The 18819-nt window shown below is 41.5% G+C and overlaps 2 protein-coding genes across 3 annotated transcripts in view; both read left to right on the plus strand.

Moving 5' to 3' along the window:
* Positions 1-9209, plus strand: part of cabp1a (calcium binding protein 1a) — a 32602-nt gene extending 23393 nt beyond the window's left edge. The window contains exons 1-7 of one of the 2 annotated variants that reach the window (XM_056282333.1): positions 6550-6621; positions 6753-6783; positions 6987-7130; positions 7233-7342; positions 7452-7526; positions 7694-7766; positions 7874-9209. In XM_056282333.1, coding sequence (XP_056138308.1) covers positions 6565-6621; positions 6753-6783; positions 6987-7130; positions 7233-7342; positions 7452-7526; positions 7694-7766; positions 7874-7899 — 516 coding nt within the window. In that variant the 5' untranslated portion in view covers positions 6550-6564 and the 3' untranslated portion in view covers positions 7900-9209. Of the gene's footprint in view, positions 1-6549; positions 6622-6752; positions 6784-6986; positions 7131-7232; positions 7343-7451; positions 7527-7693; positions 7767-7873 lie in introns of those variants that run through there. The other variant, XM_056282341.1, reaches the window with a different exon arrangement.
* A 2574-nt stretch (positions 9210-11783) lies between these two features.
* Positions 11784-17170, plus strand: mlec (malectin). The gene is made up of 6 exons (XM_056294920.1): positions 11784-11855; positions 12340-12560; positions 13280-13458; positions 13966-14142; positions 16671-16728; positions 16926-17170. The coding sequence occupies exons 2-6, from the start codon at positions 12359-12361 to the stop codon at positions 17168-17170; spliced, it is 861 nt and encodes a 286-aa protein (XP_056150895.1). The 5' UTR covers positions 11784-11855; positions 12340-12358.
* The last annotated feature ends 1649 nt before the right edge of the window (positions 17171-18819 follow it).

Raw genomic sequence — 18819 nt, forward strand, 5'->3', positions numbered from 1 at the left:
AGCACTGCAGAAATAGTAGGGGCACAGCTAGGAAGGTACTTGGTGTGTCATCAGGACAGAGGAAGGAAGACAAGGAGACTTGGTGGTGGAATGAGGAAATACAGCAAAGTATACAGAGGAAGAGGTTGGCAAAGAAGAAGTGGGATAGTCAGAGAGATGAAGAAAATAGACAGGAGTACAAGGAGATGCAGCGTAAAGCGAAGAGAGAGGTGGCAATGACAAAGGAAAAGGTGTATGGTGAGTTATATGAGAGGTTAGACTAGACACTAAGGAAGGAGAACTTGTGCCAATTGGCTAGACAGAGGGACCGAGCTGGGAGGATGTGCAGTAGGTTAGGGTGATCAAGGATAGAGATGGAAATGTGCTGACAAGCGAGGAGAGTGTGCTGAGATGGTGGAAGGAGTACTTTGAGGGGTGAATAAAGAAAATGAGGGAGAGAGAAGGTTGGGTGATGTGGGGATAGTGAATCAGGAAGTGCAGTGGATTAACAAGGAGGAAGTGAGGGCAGCTATAAAGAGGATAAAGAGTGGAAAGGCAGTTGGTCCTGGTGATATACCTGCGGAGGCATGGAGAAGTTTAGGAGAGATGGCAGAGGAGTTTTTAAACTAGATTGTTTAACAAAATCTTGGAAAGTGAAAGGATACCTGAGGAGTGGAGAAGAAGCATACTGGTACCGATTTTCAAGAACAAGGGCGATGTGCTGAACTGTAGCAACTACAGAGGTATAAAGTTGATCAGCCACAGCATGACGATATGGAAAAGAGTATAGAAGCTAGGTTAAGAGGAGAGGTGACGATTAGCGAGCAGCATTATGGTTTCATGCCACGAAAGAGCACTACAGATGCGATGGCTGCTTTGAGAATGTTGATGGAGAAGTATAGAAAAGGCCAGAAGGAGTTACACTGTGTCTTTGTGGATTTAGAGAAAGCATATGACAGGGTGCCAAGAGAGGAGGTGTGGTATTGTATGAGGAAGTCGGGAGTTGGAGAGAAGTATGTAGGAGTGGTGCAGGATATGTATGAGGGAAGTGTGACAGTGGTGAGGTGTGCGGTTAGAATGACAGATGGGTTCAAGGTGGAGGTGGGATTACACCAAGGATCGGCTCTGAGCCCTTTCTTGATTGTAATGGTGATGGACAGGTTGACGGACAAGATCAGGCAGGAGTCTTCGTGGGCTATGATGTTTGCGGATGACATTGTGATCTGTAGCAAGAGTATGGTGCAGGTTGAGGAGAGCCTGGAGAGGTGGAGGTATACGCTGGAGAGAAGAGGAAGGAAAGTCAGTAGGAGCAAGATGGCACACCTATGTATGAATGAGAGGGAGAACAGTGGAATGGTGAGGATGTAAGGAGTAGAGGTGATGAAGGCGTATGAGTTTAAGTACTTGGGGTCAACTGCCCAAAGTAACGGGGAGTGCAGAAGAGAGGTGAAGTCAAGAGAGTGCAGGCAGGGTGGAGTGGGTGGAGAAGAGTGTAAGGAGTGATTTGCGACAGACGGGTACCAGCAAGAGTTAAAGAGAAGGTTTACAAGATGGTTGTGATACAACCTATGTTATATGGTTTGGAGACCTGACAAAAAGACAGGAGGTGGAGCTGGAGGTGGCAGAATTGAAGATGCTAAAATATTCATTGGGACTGACGAAGAAAGACAGGGTTAGGAACGATTATATTAGAGGGACCGCTCAGGTTGGACGGTTTGGAGACAAAGCAAGAGAGGCAAGATTGAGATGGCTTGGACATGTATGGAGGAGAAATGCTGGGTATATTGGGAGAAGGATGCTGAATATGGAGATGCCAGGGAAGAGGAGAAGAGGAAGGCCAAAGGGGAGGTTTATGGATGTGGTGAGGGAGGACATGAAGGTGGCTGGTGTGACAGAGGAGGATGTAGAGGACAGGAAGAAATGCAAATGGATGATCCGCTGTGGCGACCCCTAACGGGAGCAGTCGAAAGTAGTAATAGTAGTAGTAGTAGTAGTAGTAGTAGAATGTTGGGCTATTTAATTTTGAAATTCTGTATGTTGTTACAAATACTTGTTTAGACTACTCAGTTGTCTTTTTTTTCCCCTGAAACTTTTTTTTTTTTGCTCCCTCCGGGTTAAGGATGAGTTGTTGCCTCAAGTGAATGAGTTCAGGTATCTCGGGGTCTTGTTCACGAGTGAGGGTAGGATGGAGCGGGAGATTGACAGGCGGATTGGTGCAGCATCAGCAGTAATGCGGACATTGTACCGGACCGTTGTGAAGAGGGCGCTGAGCCGGAAAGCAAACCTCTCAATTTACCAGTCAATCTTCGTTCCAACCCTCACCTATGGTCATGAGCTTTGGGTAGTGACCGGAAGGGTGAGATCATGGATACAAGCGACTGAAATGAGTTTCCTCCATAGGGTGTCTGGGCTCAGCCTTAGAGATAGGGTGAGGAGCTCGGACGTTCGGAGGGAGCTTGGAGTAGAGCCTGGCTCCTTCGTGTCGAAAGGAGCCAGTTGAGGTGGTTCGGGCATCTGATTAGGACACCTCCTGGGCACCTTCCTTTGGATGTTTACCGGGCACGACCAACTGGGAGGAGACCCCGGGGTAGACCCAGAACTCGCTGGATGGGCTACATGTCCAATCTGGCCTTGGAATGCCGTGGGCTCCCCCAGGAGGAGCTGGAGGGCGTTGCTGGGGAGAGGGACGTCTGGAATGCCCTACGTAGCTTGCTGCCACCGTGACCCAACCCCGGAGAAGCGGCTGAAGATGAATTAATTAAGTAAATAATTACTTAATTAAATAATGAACGAATTAATATTTTGTTTTTTGTTTTTGTTTTTTTGTATGAGCTGGATTATAAAGAGATGATTGTTTGAATATCAGCTATTGGACTGTAATGTAATCTGAATAAATGTACCGTTTAAAATCAAATCTCTCTCTCTCTCTCTCTCTCTCTCTCTCTCTCTCTCTCTCTCTCTCTCTCTCTCTCTCTCTCTCTCTCTCTCTCTCTCTCTCTCTCTCTCTCTTAATCTCTCTCCCTCGCTCAAGTTAAGCCTATCTCTAATAGAGTAGTGTGGTTCATGCTAGAAAGTGACAGGATGCTGCTCACTATTTCTTTTGGGTTAGGTTGCTTGAAGAACTAAAACTGGATTTGATTCGCTCAAAACCTAAACCTTGATCTTTACAAGAGGAAGGTTTTCGTGGTGTTTGAGCACCTGATTTTTGTTTTTGTTTTTTTTTCCCTTTGCCATGGGAAACTGCTTAGAATCCTCTTTTACAGGGGTAAGATTGCTATCTGTATGATGCACTTACTGCATATGTCATCTTGTTTTTCTTCGTTCTGGGTACTTGATGCACTTGATTGATATCTTGGTGCTAAGTGAAAATGTTGCAGAAATGCTAATTAAAAGTCTAGCTCATTCCACTCAGCGTTAAAACCAAGCATCGCTTAAGACTTTGACATGAAATTTGTTGATGAGACTTGATTTATAGGTCATAGTTATGTGCAGTGCTTGTTCCTTCTGTGAAGAATTACCTTGTTTTTATGTTTATAAAAGTAATCTCAGTTCGCAATAGCAATTTTTTTTTTACATCTAGCTGAGTTTTATATGCAAGCAAAGGCTTACGTCGGAAAAAAATGCATTCTTGGAAAACAGGCAATGATCTAGTGTGTGTATCTGGACAGTTGAGTCAATTTAGGTTTAGCAATTGAGTCCAAATGTACAAGAATTAAAACTTAACTACATGTTGCATGTCATTTTGGATGATTTAGGAATGTAAATGCACTCTCCCGTAGTACCTATTGTAACTTGCTCTGGAGTGTAGCAACTGTTAGGAAAAGGTTATTTAACTTGTGCTTGAACGTAATGTTGATCACGTTTGTGTTCAGGATGAATTATTTTGTATCACGAGTCTTCGAGAGAAAAATGACTCACAGTATCACTAAGGTCTTGGTTACTAGTTGAGCCTGTGCTCTTGTTCTTTCTTCTTTGCTCCCATGCTTGTTTACCCTCCCTGTCACAGTGTATAAGACTGAAATGGCAGTCTACACAACGTGGCTAGTAAATTGTTATGATGAATGAATGGAAAGTTGGCCCCATGCTATTTCAATGATGTTGATGGATTGTCCTGCCTGCCATGTCTATATTTTATTTTACACATTCTCTCTCTCTCTCTCTCTCTCTCTCTCTCTCTCTCTCTCTCTCTCTCTCTCTCTCTCTCTCTCTCTCTCTCTCTCTCTCTCTCTCTCTCTCTCTCTCTCTCACACACACACACACACACACACACACACATACACACACAGTGCACTAGGTCCTATGACCTAGTGCATACCTAATGCCATAAGTATAAGCACAACCCTTAATACTCTTGAGGAGTCTATAACAGGGACATATTTTTTGGTCCATAGTCATAATATAGTAAGTATACATGCAAACTACTGACATGCAAATTGGCATGCAAACCCTACCCTACATGCTCTCTCCTATCTCTCACTCTCTATTTCAATGTCATGTCCATTCTGTTCCAAAGCTGCTAGGGGTCTCTAACTCTGTCTCTGATCCCCATACCTACACCCCTCTGGAAAGATGCTCCAGAGTGCCGAAAGAAAATACAGGGAGGTGCTGTCCTGCGAGGAGAGTGCCCATGGAGGGGGTCTCGAACTCCCTCAGGAGCCTTTTGTGTCCAAGACACAAAACTACACTCTCATGAGCATCATACAGGGGCAAACCTGTATCTTCCTGCATAAAAGCATGGCCAATAGCAGACAGGCTGTACGTAAGTCTGGACACCCACAAACACTAATTTTAATCTATTTGTGACAAATAATATTAAAAGAAGATGTGTAGATTTCGTCAACATATAAATGTAGAGAGATAAATTGCAATAAGAAATGTCCGCTGAAGGCTCTAAACTTTGTTTTGTGTTACTGTATTTAGTTTCCCCCAATTTTTATGACTTTTTGTGTCCAGCGAATATAATTTGCAGGAATCAGAGCCTGAGAACTACAAAACCACTGCATTAAATTGTCCATTGGGGCTTCTGTTTATGGCAGTTGTAATTTTTGCTGTTCACATTACAAGTCAGATTTTACAAAAATTGATGAGCAACACACATGTATACTATACGGGTGCAAAAAAATATCGCCACACCTAAGTATTGCAATAATGTCTCACAAAATCATATGGATTTCCAAAAACACTGCATCGATTATTAAGATTGCATACAAGGTGACATGCGGCACTACCTCACTGTGTTGTTAACATCTACACCACTAACTGGCAAGTGCAATATTTTAACAGGGCTTCTCAGAACCACAGCAGCAGGCGTTGCCACTGCCACACTCGCAATGCCTCCGATTATTGTGATTTTAACGCATCTTTAGGTATTTTCTTTGTGACATTTTTCAAATATGTATATATATATATATATATATGAACTGCATTTATGTAAACGTGTACAAAATGTTAATATATATTTTGTTTGAAACATTTTGACATAACACACTATATTGAAGCGTGACACTTGTATCATGATATGAATCATATCGCCAAATTCTTTACAGTACACAGCCCTACTAAACATCTATGTGGAAAAACATATGCAGCCTCTTTAATATTGTAGCGATGTCTCCTGCGGTGTGGGCGATACGGGTTCGCATCCCGGCCGCGGCAGTTCCCGTGGTTGCGTTGCCCCCCGAATTCGCTACAATATGTCCACTATATGACTTACTCTCATTGCAGAGCATGTATGTTTAAAACAGAGGAATGGAAGAACGGATTCAATAAAGCACCTGTGTTGTTGCCCATCTCTGGCCTTTTGCAGATAAATTAGAAATTATATACATATACATTGCTAATAATGCCACCGTCAATTTGGCAGATCCAAGGACGTTTTAGCGTAATCACAAGACTGATTTAAATATTGACTGATTTTCAGGATCCTCTCTAAGGGTTTGTGTAACAAAGAAAATCTTTATTTTGTTATATTCATGTTCTCAGTTTTATTTGCTGAATATGAATGTCAGTAATGGACCTGTACGTGTTGGGGTGGATTAGGACATGGCCTTTGTTTTGCTGGGCATGAATGGCTCAGAAACCGCTTTATGAATTGATTAAGGAGTTGCCAGGAGTGATTTTCATGCACGCCAATCTGATTATCTGTTTACGCTTCCTCTGGTCCACGTGCCGCATGTGTTTTTCTGCGTCAGAGCTTCCGGTTGGACAATTCTTTGGGTTTGACGTCAAGCGCGCGCGTTTTGTTTACGCTCCTCGCTGCTCGTGCTGTTAACCCCTGAAGACTCTGGGATACGTCTCCCCTTCTCTGTGCCCTTTAAAGGTTGCATTCGCCGTAAGCAAGAGCTGAGAAAAGAGAGCGGTTACATTCTTCCGGGTGCTCAGTGTGGGTGCGTTCGCCAGCCAGGCTCGATAATGATCATGGGTGTCTGGAGCTTGCGTCACTGAGATGTGAGAGAGGTGCGTTTTTCGGTGACGTCAGGTGGTTGGTTTCCTTTACATGGTTGGTTTGCTTCACTTCCTTACTTTACTACTTACTCCACTACTTACTCCTTTACTTCTTGGGAAGTGAAGGAGACAGGTGTTACGATGGCGCTGTTTAGCGATTTTTATTTGGGGGTCACTGCGGTCCCAGCATTGTCACTGGTACGCTTATTTGTTGGGTTATACACAGAAGTATCTGAGTGTGCTCTAAACATTTTGTTTTCATAATGACTGATGTTTTCATGTCTTTCTAATATGCCCTCATATTAATATTAAATTGAATTTCCTAACAGGACAGAGAGCTGAGGCCAGAGGAAATGGATGGTGAGTTATGTTTTAGTTTCTAGTCAAGTGATGTTTATTTGAATAGTGCTGGGGGGGGGAAGTCACAATATGCTCTGCTTTGCAGAACAACAAAGATATAAAACAGTGATAAGGCAAGTTCTCAGATGTGAGGCTTGTGTGTGGGTGTACGCATATGAGAGATGAAATTGATTTCCAGTAATATCTGTTTTCCTACTCAACAGAGTTGCGGGATGCTTTCAAAGAGTTTGACAAGGACAAAGACGGTTTCATTAGCTGTAAAGACCTGGGCAACTGTATGAGAACCATGGGATATATGCCAACTGAAATGGAGCTGATAGAACTGAGCCAGCAAGTCAACATGAACTGTAAGGATGTGCACTGCACAAGATACAGTGTGTTAAGTCCTGCTTTACAATTGTTTGGTGGTCTAATTATTGACACATAGTTATTTGTCTCTTTTTCTGAAGTGGGAGGACATGTCGATTTTGAGGATTTTGTGGAGTTGATGGGTCCAAAACTACTCGCTGAAACTGCAGACATGATTGGTATAAAGGAATTAAAGGATGCCTTCAAACAGGTGGGACAATATCAACCAAGATCGACACTGCACGAATTCCGCTGTTTGTTCTTAACCTTTCCAGTTAACATTTTGTCTTTCTCCTCTTTGTCCTCTACCCTTCTCTCAGTTTGATACTAATGGGGATGGAGCGATAAGTATATTGGAGCTCAGAGAGGCCATGAGGAAATTGTTGGGACAGCAGGTCAGATTTGGATTATGCGTTATTGTCTGTCTCCAAGCATCTTTGTGAGAATTCCCATTTTACACTCCTGTGGAAACTGCATCACATGCACATACTGCTGCTTCTCTGTTTTTTTATTTCATTTATTCAATTATCACCTTCAATTTGTTTACTTTATGTTTTCTCAGGTGGCTAACAAGGACTTAGAAGATATCCTGAGGGATGTCGACTTGAATGGAGACGGGCTTGTTGACTTTGAAGGTAAACTAACTTTCATGAGCTCCATGTTTGCAAGTGCTTTAAGCCACGTTTGTACTGTCAGACATCAATATAATAATACTGCTGTTTTTCCCTTCCTCTTTTCGCAGAGTTTGTGCGAATGATGTCTCGATAAGCAGCAAAATGACTGATCACAAAATGATACGCACTGAATGTGAACCTCGACTCCTCTCTATCCTCATCAAATGGGAACAGCAGAGGACACGCTAAGAACTCTGAGCCATCCAAACCTGAATGATACTGGAAATAAAATTCCTTGAACTCTTTGGAGGAAGGGATCACCTCACACTCTCAATCAAAGTGTTCTTCCTGAATTGGTCCCCAGTTCAACTGAGGCAGAATTTGCTGTAGCCTAGGAGAAGATTGTCCAACTTGTGTTTTTTTGCACTTTAATTTTCACTTACTATATAACTAACTGTATGGGTAGGCTGCTGTTGTTTTGTCCCCTGAGTCTATATGGCATCCTTACATGTATCACAGAATGGTCCCATACTTTCGTACAAAGTAAAATCCTGATGAGTGTGTTGATGTTAAGATGTAGAGGAGTGTTTAAGTCATTTTTCACTTGTGACGTACAAATTTGTACCAACCCGTTTGTTTTGGTGCAAACAACATTTTTTATTGGGATGTAATATATGTTTCCTCAGCACTCCACAAGGAGCCCAAGTCGCAATATCACATCTGTATTGTAGCTATTGTCTGTGATTTGTCAAGTGACTGGATGAGCATAGTGCCGTGCTTATCCAGTCCAATGAATGTATTGATGACTGATGCCTCGGCTAAGTGGATCTCTAATCTGTTAAGGAAAATACCGTTCACATATGCTGTCTCGATGTTATTCAGAGATCCATCACTACTGACAAACAGTTTTTAACTTTCTCTCTAACTTTGAATTCAGAGGGTGAAAGTGGTTATTGGCACCAGCCTGTTAGTTTACTCATTACATCTCTCCAGGAAAGTCGCCTTGACACACCGAAAGGCTCTGCTCCAGATCCGAGGAATGGCACTTGTGAATTCCACTGAGGGTAGCTTTGATAATGCTGTACCGGTTCTGCACATGTCAATATGTTTGTTGTTGCAATACGATATGTCAATATGGTTGTTGTCATGATAAGATGTCAATATGGTTGTTGATGCGGTAAGGTTCCACGAATCTGTGTTGTCCAAGCAGTTTTAGTGCATGCCAAAGAAAGAAATTTATAAATTATAGTAATAGACAAACACATGCACATTTGCATTTGTCTTATTAAATGACCAACAAATGTTGCCAAGTTGATTGTAGAATAAAACAAAAAAACATGTTTACAACGGATTGTTGTTTTTTGCTTTTTGCTTTTTGGTTTTTTATTTGTTTTTTTTTGGTGTCTGGAATTGTTAACAAAGAAAAACATACACAATAAAAAGAAAACGTTAGTGTGATGACTAACCTCTGCATATCATCTATTAATTATATGCATTTCTGGTGTGATCACAGATTGAATCAATTTTACCTGCATGAAAATCGCTGTGCAAGTTGTAAATTAGCCGTAGCCATGCTTGATTTTAAACTAATAATAATTCCAATGTGTTTAATTTAATTTATATTGTTTAATTTAATTTAATGTAATTTGTTTAATTTAATTCCAGTTTGTCATTGGAAGTTTAATTTAATTAAAAATATGTGTGTTTTTTAGAATAAGAGTGAATTAGTATGTTTTTAGGAAAGTATAATGAAAATAATTGAACAGTCCTCAGCGGCATAGAAAATTGCTAAAAGAGACAGCACTGACATATTCTTATACAGTAGTTATTTTCCCTTTAGATTGATTAATTGATCAGTAGTGGTAGAACAATTTTACTGATTGGCTAATTCCCTATCATTTTGTTATACAGTTATATTGTTTTGTCATTGTGATTTTCATCTAGAAGGGGTACTGGAATTTTCAGGATGCTTAGTGTAAGGCCCAACAACACATGTGACCATCTTACATCATAACACGTTATCTGTTAATACCATGGGGGAAATTGTTAGAACAGTTTTATCACTGGTTAAAAGTGTTTTTCATAGAAACTTGGGCAATTTTGTGGGAAATGCTGTAGATTGAAGTAGCTCCTGTCAAAGCTGCCAAATACCTGTAGTATGTATAACGTGTATATAACCTTATAACACACACACACACACACACACACACACACACACACACACACACACACACACACACACACACACACACACACACACACACACACACACACACATAACTTTGTTAAAAGAAACACTCAACGGTAGGGAACGTGCTCAACAAATAAGGAGGAAAATAATCCAGTTAGTCAAGCAAATGCGTTATGAGGCAGTACAAGCCTGTTTCATGCCATAAGCAATCAACAGCTGATGATTGCTTATGGCATGAAACAGGCTTGTACTGCCTCATAAAGAATGTACTTGACTAACTGGATTTTATAGATAGATAGATAGATAGATAGATAGATAGATAGATAGATAGATAGATAGATAGATAGATAGATAGATAGATAGATAGATAGATAGATAGATAGATAGATAGATAGATAGATAGATAGATATAACTTTGTTCACAGAAAAACAAAAAACAATTTACTTGACTCACTGGATTATATATATAATCTATCTTTCAATCAAAGGCTCTACTACCGTCCAATGACGTTGCTGTTACCATAGCAGCAGTTTTCATTCGGTCCTTCCGTCAAGCCCAGAGTGCACCGCGTACACGCTGCGTTGGACTCTCCTGATTGGACAATAAGCCGAACGTACCAAAGGTGAATGAATTGTGGGAATCTTAGTTTTATTAAAGGTTTTTTTTTAATTTACGTGGTTGGTTTAAACTTATGTTGTGCATGCTGACATATATCTGGATATTGCACATAACCTGTCACGGAATTTGAAGTGAAAACCTGCAGTGGGCAACATTGACGTTCTCGGAAAAGGAACGATAGGACTACATTATTAATAAAAGCCAAAACGTGTTAACGTCTCAACATGCCCTCCTTCCGCATTTTGCCAGCTGGACGACTGTACTTGGGTTCTCTACCAAACCATATCACCGCTGACCAACGTGGGCCAGCCCCTTTTACATCCAGAGTACGCCTCCTTCGTCTAATGACAGAAAAATGTCTTAGTCGAACCTTTAAATATGAATTAAACAACAGAATAAAGAGCACGTAATTATATCTTGATTGAAAAACAAACATAGTTACCGTCGTAAATGAACTCTGAGTGTGTGTGTGTATATATTTTTTCTTTTCTTGTTGTAGAAAAGAAAGTGTATATACAGCTTTCTTTTCTACAACAAGAAAGTTGTTCAGAAAAAAACTATGATACAGGACTCTCTCGCCATGTGTTATACCTTAATTTGAGTTAACTGGTTTAAAATAACTATTTGTCTTCCATAATGCCATTTAAAGGTTGAACCTAGGAGTTAGTGGCATTTTATACATGTCCTAACGGAATTTTATAATTGTTATATATATAATCCAGTTAGTCAAGTAAATTCTCTTAAATTTAAAAAAATTTAATTTTAAATTTTACTTAGTCAAGTAAATCAGCTGATGATTGCTTATAGCATGAAACAGGCTTGTACTGTCTCATAGAGAATTTACTTGACTAAGTGGATTATTTTGCTCCTTATTGAGCATGAATGAATGAATGAATATATATATATATATAATTTGGTGTTCAGATCATTTAGCAGTGGATTTCCAAACCACATCAAATTTTATCAGAACTCAACATTGACGTGACGTCACTGGTAGGCATATGTTATAACGATTGGTTAAAAACTCTGTCAATCAGTTGCTGTAATGAGCATCAAGTTAGGTAAGCACTCCCCATCGCCTGCAAACTGGCAGCCGCTGTAGCTTGGTAGCATTAGTTTGAATACACATTGAATGAAAGTCAACGTAAGTTTAGCAGTCTGATGCTACTAGCAGCCAAGGAGATCTGCGCCAGTAGTGTTAGCTTACATTTCAGAGTGTAGGTGACTAGTTGGATTATAAGAACAGATATAACGTTACACACTGCAGAGATATTTGTTGAAACTAGCCGTGCAAGCGAAGGTAAGGAAACGAGCGTTGTCTGAGCTGGGGGGGGGGGCTTTTCCAGAGCAAGTATTTCTCGTTGGACAGGTAGCCGGCTAGCTAGTGAACTGACTGTCACTGACGGTGCTTTACTGCTAATTCCTTGTGCCAGCGTTTGCAAAATGATAAGGAAAAAGTGGTGGTGAATGTGTTAACTTAAACTAATAGACGGGGGTTATTGTCTCATCAGTATAATCAGAATTGTGGCTTAACTGATATTACTGCATGCAGGTGAGCACGTTCGTGTTAGCACGCAGGCTACTGATATCGAGTTGCGAGGTACAGTCATCATTTGACAAACTGGCTAGCTGTATCTCCATCTGGATACATGTGGGAGGGTTCCTTCTATGTAGTCATGTTATTCTGCAAGAATTACTCGAAAGCAAAGTGGTTGTTAAGCTTCTACAACAACAGATGCGCTCGCTCTCTCTCACTCTCACTCTCTCACACACACGTGTCCTAGGACCGGGCTGTGTGTGGCAATGCAGCGGGTCACGGCACGGTTCGTCGCCTGGCTGGTCGCAGCGGTTTTCTGGCTGTGGATAGCTCAGTGTTGGGCTGACGGTGGGGACCCCAGCCTCGCTGAACGCGTTATTTGGGCCGTGAATGCAGGAGGGGAAGCGCACACGGACGTGCACGGTATCCACTTCAAAAAGGATCCCTTAGAAGGAAAACTTGGAAAAGGTAAGTTTGCGTTTTGTGGAGGTCACTGTGTTTCTGCGTGTCGCCGAGCTTCTTTTGCAATGCATCCGTGTGACATTGCTGGGTGAAAGGTTCCTTGAAAGAAAGGCTTTTGTAGTAGAGTACTATCTGTCCCTCACAATTTTTGCTTCTGCAAGTAAACATCAATCAACGAGAAGTCAGCATAGACTGCTTCAGTTCCTCCCCATACAGGTCCCATACAGCGGAAGAGAGGTAGGGGAAGTGGTTGATTATTTGTTTATTGGAGTGAGATTGTGGGTTCAATGTGGTAGTAAAATAATCACTGTTTTATTCAGAGAAGGAAAAGATCTGAACCTAAGCAAGAGCATTCTTTCTTTAAGATTTTAAAAAGCAGTAGTCTTTCGCCGTTAGCCACAACGCAGTTGAGGGTCGTTGTGCAATGGAGGGCTAAGATTATGCAGGTCCTGATTCCAACCAAGTGTTAACGTTAGTTCATTTCTCTAATTTGCACAACTTCCATAAGGGTTAGTGGGGGTTGCCCTTAAGTCAGAGGGAATTAGTGGGTGAAATCAGCATCTCTTGTGTTAGGCTGGAATAAAAACCTGGCACATTTGTGCAGACTACTACTTTAAATGTCACTACAAGTGATACATATATTGGTGTGTTCTGTTGTTATTTTGAGCTGGTTGTGGATATGAACAAACGTCACATTGAATCTGATGTTGTCCCGTCCCCTCCAGCATCCGATTATGGACTGCGACTACCCATATTACGCTCAAGTCCAGAAGACCAGATTCTTTACCAAACAGAGCGCTATAATGAGGACACTTTTGGATATGAAGTGCCCATTCGTGAGGAGGGAGACTATATACTTGTCATGAAATATGCAGAGGTCTACTTTGCCCAATCACAGCAAAAGGTATGGTGTTTTTAAAATCAGAAAAAAAAATAACTTCGACAAGAGTATGGAAAAGTGGCAAACCGTTTTCACTTAATATTTGTCTTAATGAGCAGGAAAGGGTGTGCATGGAGATGTTTATATCATTGTGTACTTTATTTGAAAATGAATTGCTGATTTAATATTGGTAGATTTTTTTTTAAATGTTTCTGTCCAATATGTAAGGTATCTCACTGTAAATGATTTTATTCGATACTTACAGTACACTGAGAGTGCCGCAAAACCTGAGTCAAATTCCTTGTATGTGCAAATCTACATGGCCAATAAACATGATTCTGATTCTCATACTTACTTGAGTTACCACACACACACACACAGTGTCCATTTCACTTGGTGTGGTGTGGCTTTGGTACAGTTAGCATTGTTAAGTGTTGACCTCTGTCACCTTGAACCTGAGTTTGTACATTGTAAGAGGTCTTAATCATTGCTGTTTGGGATACCAAGACTGGCCTTCCTTTATGTTGTCAGGTGTTTGACGTACGTCTCAACGGCCATGTTGTGGTAAAAGACCTGGATATTTTTGAACGTGTGGGCCACAGTACTGCCCATGATGAGATAGTCCCTTTCTCCATTCGACGTGGCAAGCTGAGTGTGCAGGGAGAGGTGTCAACCTTCAACGGCAAGCTCACTGTGGAGTTTGTTAAGGTGAGTTCTTATTAAACTCATCCCTTTTTTTCTCTTGTGCGCAGCTTTAATTGGTTATAGCTGGTGTAACTCAAAGCTTGATGGATTCAAGACATTAAATAATTGTGATGCTCCCAACTCAATCAGCAGGCAAGAGATTCATCCTGAACCCTCGCATGCTACAAAATCCTTTGTGCCTACTGTCAATTATAGCTACAAAAACTATCGTTAACTAGCTCCAACCTTTGCAATCAGATGGCCAAGAGAAATCAAAAAGCAATATGCTCATGATTTCACAAGGCCAGCCTCCTACTCACCTTTAGCAGTGCGGTGCCAGTTTGTATTGCCATAGAATTACAGATTGGCCTTGTCTCTGGTTTTCATCTTTGAAAACTACTTCATTCAGAAACACTGATTGGGCTGTCTAGTCAGTGAATAGTGTTCTTTACTGTCTTTGGAGGAATAGATTTTGCCAGTCACTTTCAGGCTGTGACAGTGAGGCAGTGTCACTAAGTCTGTTAGGTTGTATGCTTCAGAGTGGCTCAAATTCTAGTCCTTGCTTTCTCTGCAGTGGCCCTTTTCACTTATCTACAGACTGAATTCACAATTGGGGCTTATTCTCTGTTCTCCCTTTTGTAAAAGATTAGAAAATAACATTGATTGTCCATGAGCTGTTTTTCTCTCTCTTTGGATGTTATGGCAGTTGACTTCTTGCATCATAACTGTGCTTTTTTTAATCATATGTTATCAATAGAATAAAAGCGAAGTAGAAAGCCACCAAGACACGAGCAATTTTGATGTAACTGCTATTTCTCAAATTACAAATTTCATACTCGAGAAGTAGGCTGTAATCTGAGCTCTAACCACTTAAGATGTGTTCCTCTAAACATCAAATGTGATGGATGGATGGTTGGTTGTAAGACACGAAAATAATTTTATTTGGTTGTTGGAGTTGAGTCTCTTGTCTATCTGCAGAAGTTTGATCAACTGATTGAGTCATTGAACTGCCAATACAGACCAAAAGCCAACTGGCCTCACTAATAATATCTGTCTGACTTGTGTTGAACTTTTGGACCAGATATTTGTGACTTATGTTATACTTGGAATCATATTTATTATTTTGAAATTCATATGTTATTGCCATGGGTTTAGGCAGCTCAGCCTAGATTTAGAGGAAATGAGACTAAAAAAGGTTTGTTTGGAATTCAGTGATGGTGAAACAGCCCAAGGCTTTAGTGGTTGGTGGAATCACTGATTTAGACTGATTAGTTTTTAGCTTTTAAGTGATTTTTTTTTTCCAGAAATATTGTTTGTATGGACACACAGAGAGACAGAAACATAGATCTCATCCCATCTTCAGCTGCTTCTCTGGGGTCGGGTCACGGTGGCAGCAAGCTAAGTAGGGGACTCCAGACATCCCTCTCTCCAGCAACGCCCTCCAGCTCCTCCTTGGGGATCCCAAGGCATTCCCAGGCCAAATTGGACATGTAGTCCCTCCAACGAGTTCTGGGTCTACCCCGGGGTCTCCTCTCAGTTGGCCGTGCCCGGTAAACCTCCAAAGGAAGGCGCCCAGGAGGCATCCTAATCAGATGCCCGAACCACCTCAACTGGCTCCTTTTGACATGAAGGAGCAGTGGCTTTACTCCAAGCTCTTTCTGGATGTCCGAGCTCCTCACCCTATCTCTAAGGCTGAGCCCAGACACCCTATGGAGGAAACTCATTTCAGCCGCTTGTATCCATGATCTCACCCTTCCAGTCACTACCCAAAGCTCATTACCAAAGGTGAGGGTTGGAACGAAGATTGACTGGTAAATTGGAGAGCTTTTCCTTTCGGCTCAGCTCCCTCTTCACCACAACGGTCCGGTACAATGTCCGCATTACTGCTGATGCTGCACCAATCTGCCTGTCAATATCCCACTCCATCCTACCCTCACTCGTGAACAAGACCCCGAGATACTTGAACTCCTTCATTTGAGGCAATAACTCATCCCCAACCCGGAGGGAGCAAGCCACCATTTTCTGGTATTGAACCATGATCTCAGAGTTGGAGGTGCGGACTCTCATCCCAGCCATTTCACACCCAGCTGCACACCGCCCCAGTGCGTACTGGAGGTCGCATTCTGATGAAGCCCACAAAACCACATCGTCTGCGAAGAGCATAGATGCCATTCTGAGGTTCCCAAAACAGACACACTCCTCACCTTGGCTGCGCCTTGAGATCCTTCCCATGAATATCACAAACAGAATCAGAGACGAGGGACAACCTTGGCGGAGTCCGACACCCACCAAAAACATGTTTGACTTTGTGCCGAGAATGCGGACACAGCTCTCACTTTGGTTATACAAGGACCGGATGGCTTGTAGCAACTGCCCCGGTACTCCATACTCCCACAGGGTGCCCTGGGGTACACGGTCGTAAGCCTTCTCCAAGACATGAACGAGCTAAACAGGGAAACTAAGTGTTTTAGTTTGGGTTTGTTTTGTTTTTTTTCACTGTGACGTTGTCTCTGCTGTTAATTGATAACCTCCCTTCCCTCTCTCTGTTTCAGGGTTACTATGACAACCCCAAGATCTGCGCTCTGTACGTGATGAAGGGCACATTAGAGGGTGAGATCTCATGAGATTACAAGCAGAATCTTTAGTTAAATAGAAACATTTTTACTGTCATCCTTTTAATAAAACTTAGTTGTGTCGTTAATGAAATTAGCAATAGTTGTTAAATATCCAGAGATTTGAAGTACCATATTTTGACATTTATGGCTTGGAATGACCCCCCGCCCCCCAATGTGGTTTTTGCGTCATAGATGTACCAAAACTCCAGCCTCACCCTGGGCTTGAGAAGCGTGAAGAAGAGGAAGAGGAAGAGGAGGATAATGAGGGAGGTGAGGAAGGTGGAAAGAAGAGTACCTCAACAGCTCCCAAGTACAGGGTCCAGTCAGGGCCCCGAACACCAAATCCCTATGCAGCTGACAATAGCAGCCTTATGTTCCCCATTCTGGTTGCATTTGGGGTGTTCATCCCGACACTCTTTTGCCTTTGTCGGCTGTGAGACCTTGGGATCGAGGAGACAACAGGGGGACGAGATGGACAAGAGACTGTGAAGACAGGGGTGGGGTGGGGGGGGGGACAAAATGACAACAGCAGCACAGGTAAAAGCATACAGACAGGAGAGAGTTTGAAACGTGGAGAAATTCATGATAGTGGACAAAAGAGAGACAATGTTTTTTGGAAAGCCAATTGCAAAATGAGGTAGATGCCTCCATTGTCATTTTTTTAAGGTTGAGGAAAGAGAGGGGGATGTAAAAAAGAAAAAAGTATGCTGTGCGCTTCTGTGTGAATGTGTTTTACATCCATCTCTGCTGACCCAATTGAACGATTTTGCTCATATCCTTCACAAAGACTTGGTAAGATTTACTGATGTCATTCTCAAGGTTTGAAACTTGATTTTAGTAGGTGAAGGATGCTTCTTAATCTTTCTTGGCCCTTTTCTAAATGAGCATTGTTTTAGGAAGGGTGTAATAAGGTTGCTCATTGTGAAAAAGGATAGTTTTTTTTTTCTTAGACCTCATTAAAACGTTATCAGGCATCATGTAGAATCATACAGCCAAAAACTTCACTGATCACTTCAGTGTTGAGAAACTTGACACGTTGCTGAATCTTCTTGCTAGTTTTCAGCACATTTCAATGGGACAATCTTTTAAGCCTTAAAAAACAGAGGAAGCTCTCTGTACTGTAAAATAGATTTTAATATGTTTGATTAAAAAAAAAAAACATTGCAAACCATGCTTCCTATCAAGGTAAAATGACTTTACACGGCTTGCACAATTAGATTTTCTTTGCTAAATCTGTGCCGGATTTAGAAGTACAGGTCTTTGGAAGTATACAGCTGTAGCTAATGTTGCCACACCTCTGAGCTGCAGGACTTCCTGTTCTCAAGTGCAGAATTTTAACGACATTTGGGATGACGTGTCAACTGCCAAATGGTCATCCAAATCAAATCTGATTCTGCTCCTATTCAAAACTTTCCTGAGTAAACATAAAAGATATTGGTGTCTCTGTTGTGAGCTTCCTGTTTCCAAAAGGAGATATAATGTGGTTTTTGAAAGCTTACATGATTGCCTGTTGGTCTGTGTTGAAGCGAGATTCAGCAAAGAGTTATGTTTCCCAATGCTGAAGTGATCGGTGAAGTTCTTTGTACGATTCTAAACTATGCCTAACAACGTTTGAATGAATTTTGGGTTCAAAAATCGTGAATCTGTCCTTTAAGCACCCCAGCTCAGTATTCGATCAGAAGTGTGTTGAGATGAATTCTATGGAAATATACTGTTTTGAAGTAGGGGTGGTAATTAGGCTCAAGAGAAAGCATAAAAATGGTGCATAGGGGAAGTACAGTTGCCATTTGATAAATTCCCTTTTACCTTTTAACTTGCTCCATGTGTGTCGATTTCTACTCTGGTGCAGTTAGTCTTGAGTTATATGCAACCGAGCACATGCCATGATTTATTTAAAGAAATAATTTCTAATAATAATAATAATAGTCCTTAGTTGCAGTGCCTATATGCTTTCTGCTATTTGAATTTAGAGCTAGGCTTGCCGCCACACAAATACAGGTTGGGTTTCACAAATCTGTTGTGTGACATATTGGAATTAATCAGACCTCAATGGGATCATCCCAACAAGTACTGATTCAGGACCATA

Source organism: Lampris incognitus, chromosome 1 (assembly GCF_029633865.1).
Source record: "Lampris incognitus isolate fLamInc1 chromosome 1, fLamInc1.hap2, whole genome shotgun sequence".
NCBI classification, from domain to species: Eukaryota; Metazoa; Chordata; class Actinopteri; order Lampriformes; family Lampridae; genus Lampris; species Lampris incognitus.

What these genes read in the sequence shown, in the direction of transcription:
- mlec (XM_056294920.1), top strand. Translation starts at nt 12,359, where the DNA reads ATGCAGCGGGTCACGGCACGGTTCGTCGCCTGGCTGGTCGCAGCGGTT. An exon ending in TTGCCCAATCACAGCAAAAG is followed by an intron (nt 13,459 to 13,965) that starts GTATGGTGTTTT and finishes TTATGTTGTCAG; the next exon opens with GTGTTTGACGTACGTCTCAA. An exon ending in TCACTGTGGAGTTTGTTAAG is followed by an intron (nt 14,143 to 16,670) that starts GTGAGTTCTTAT and finishes TCTCTGTTTCAG; the next exon opens with GGTTACTATGACAACCCCAA.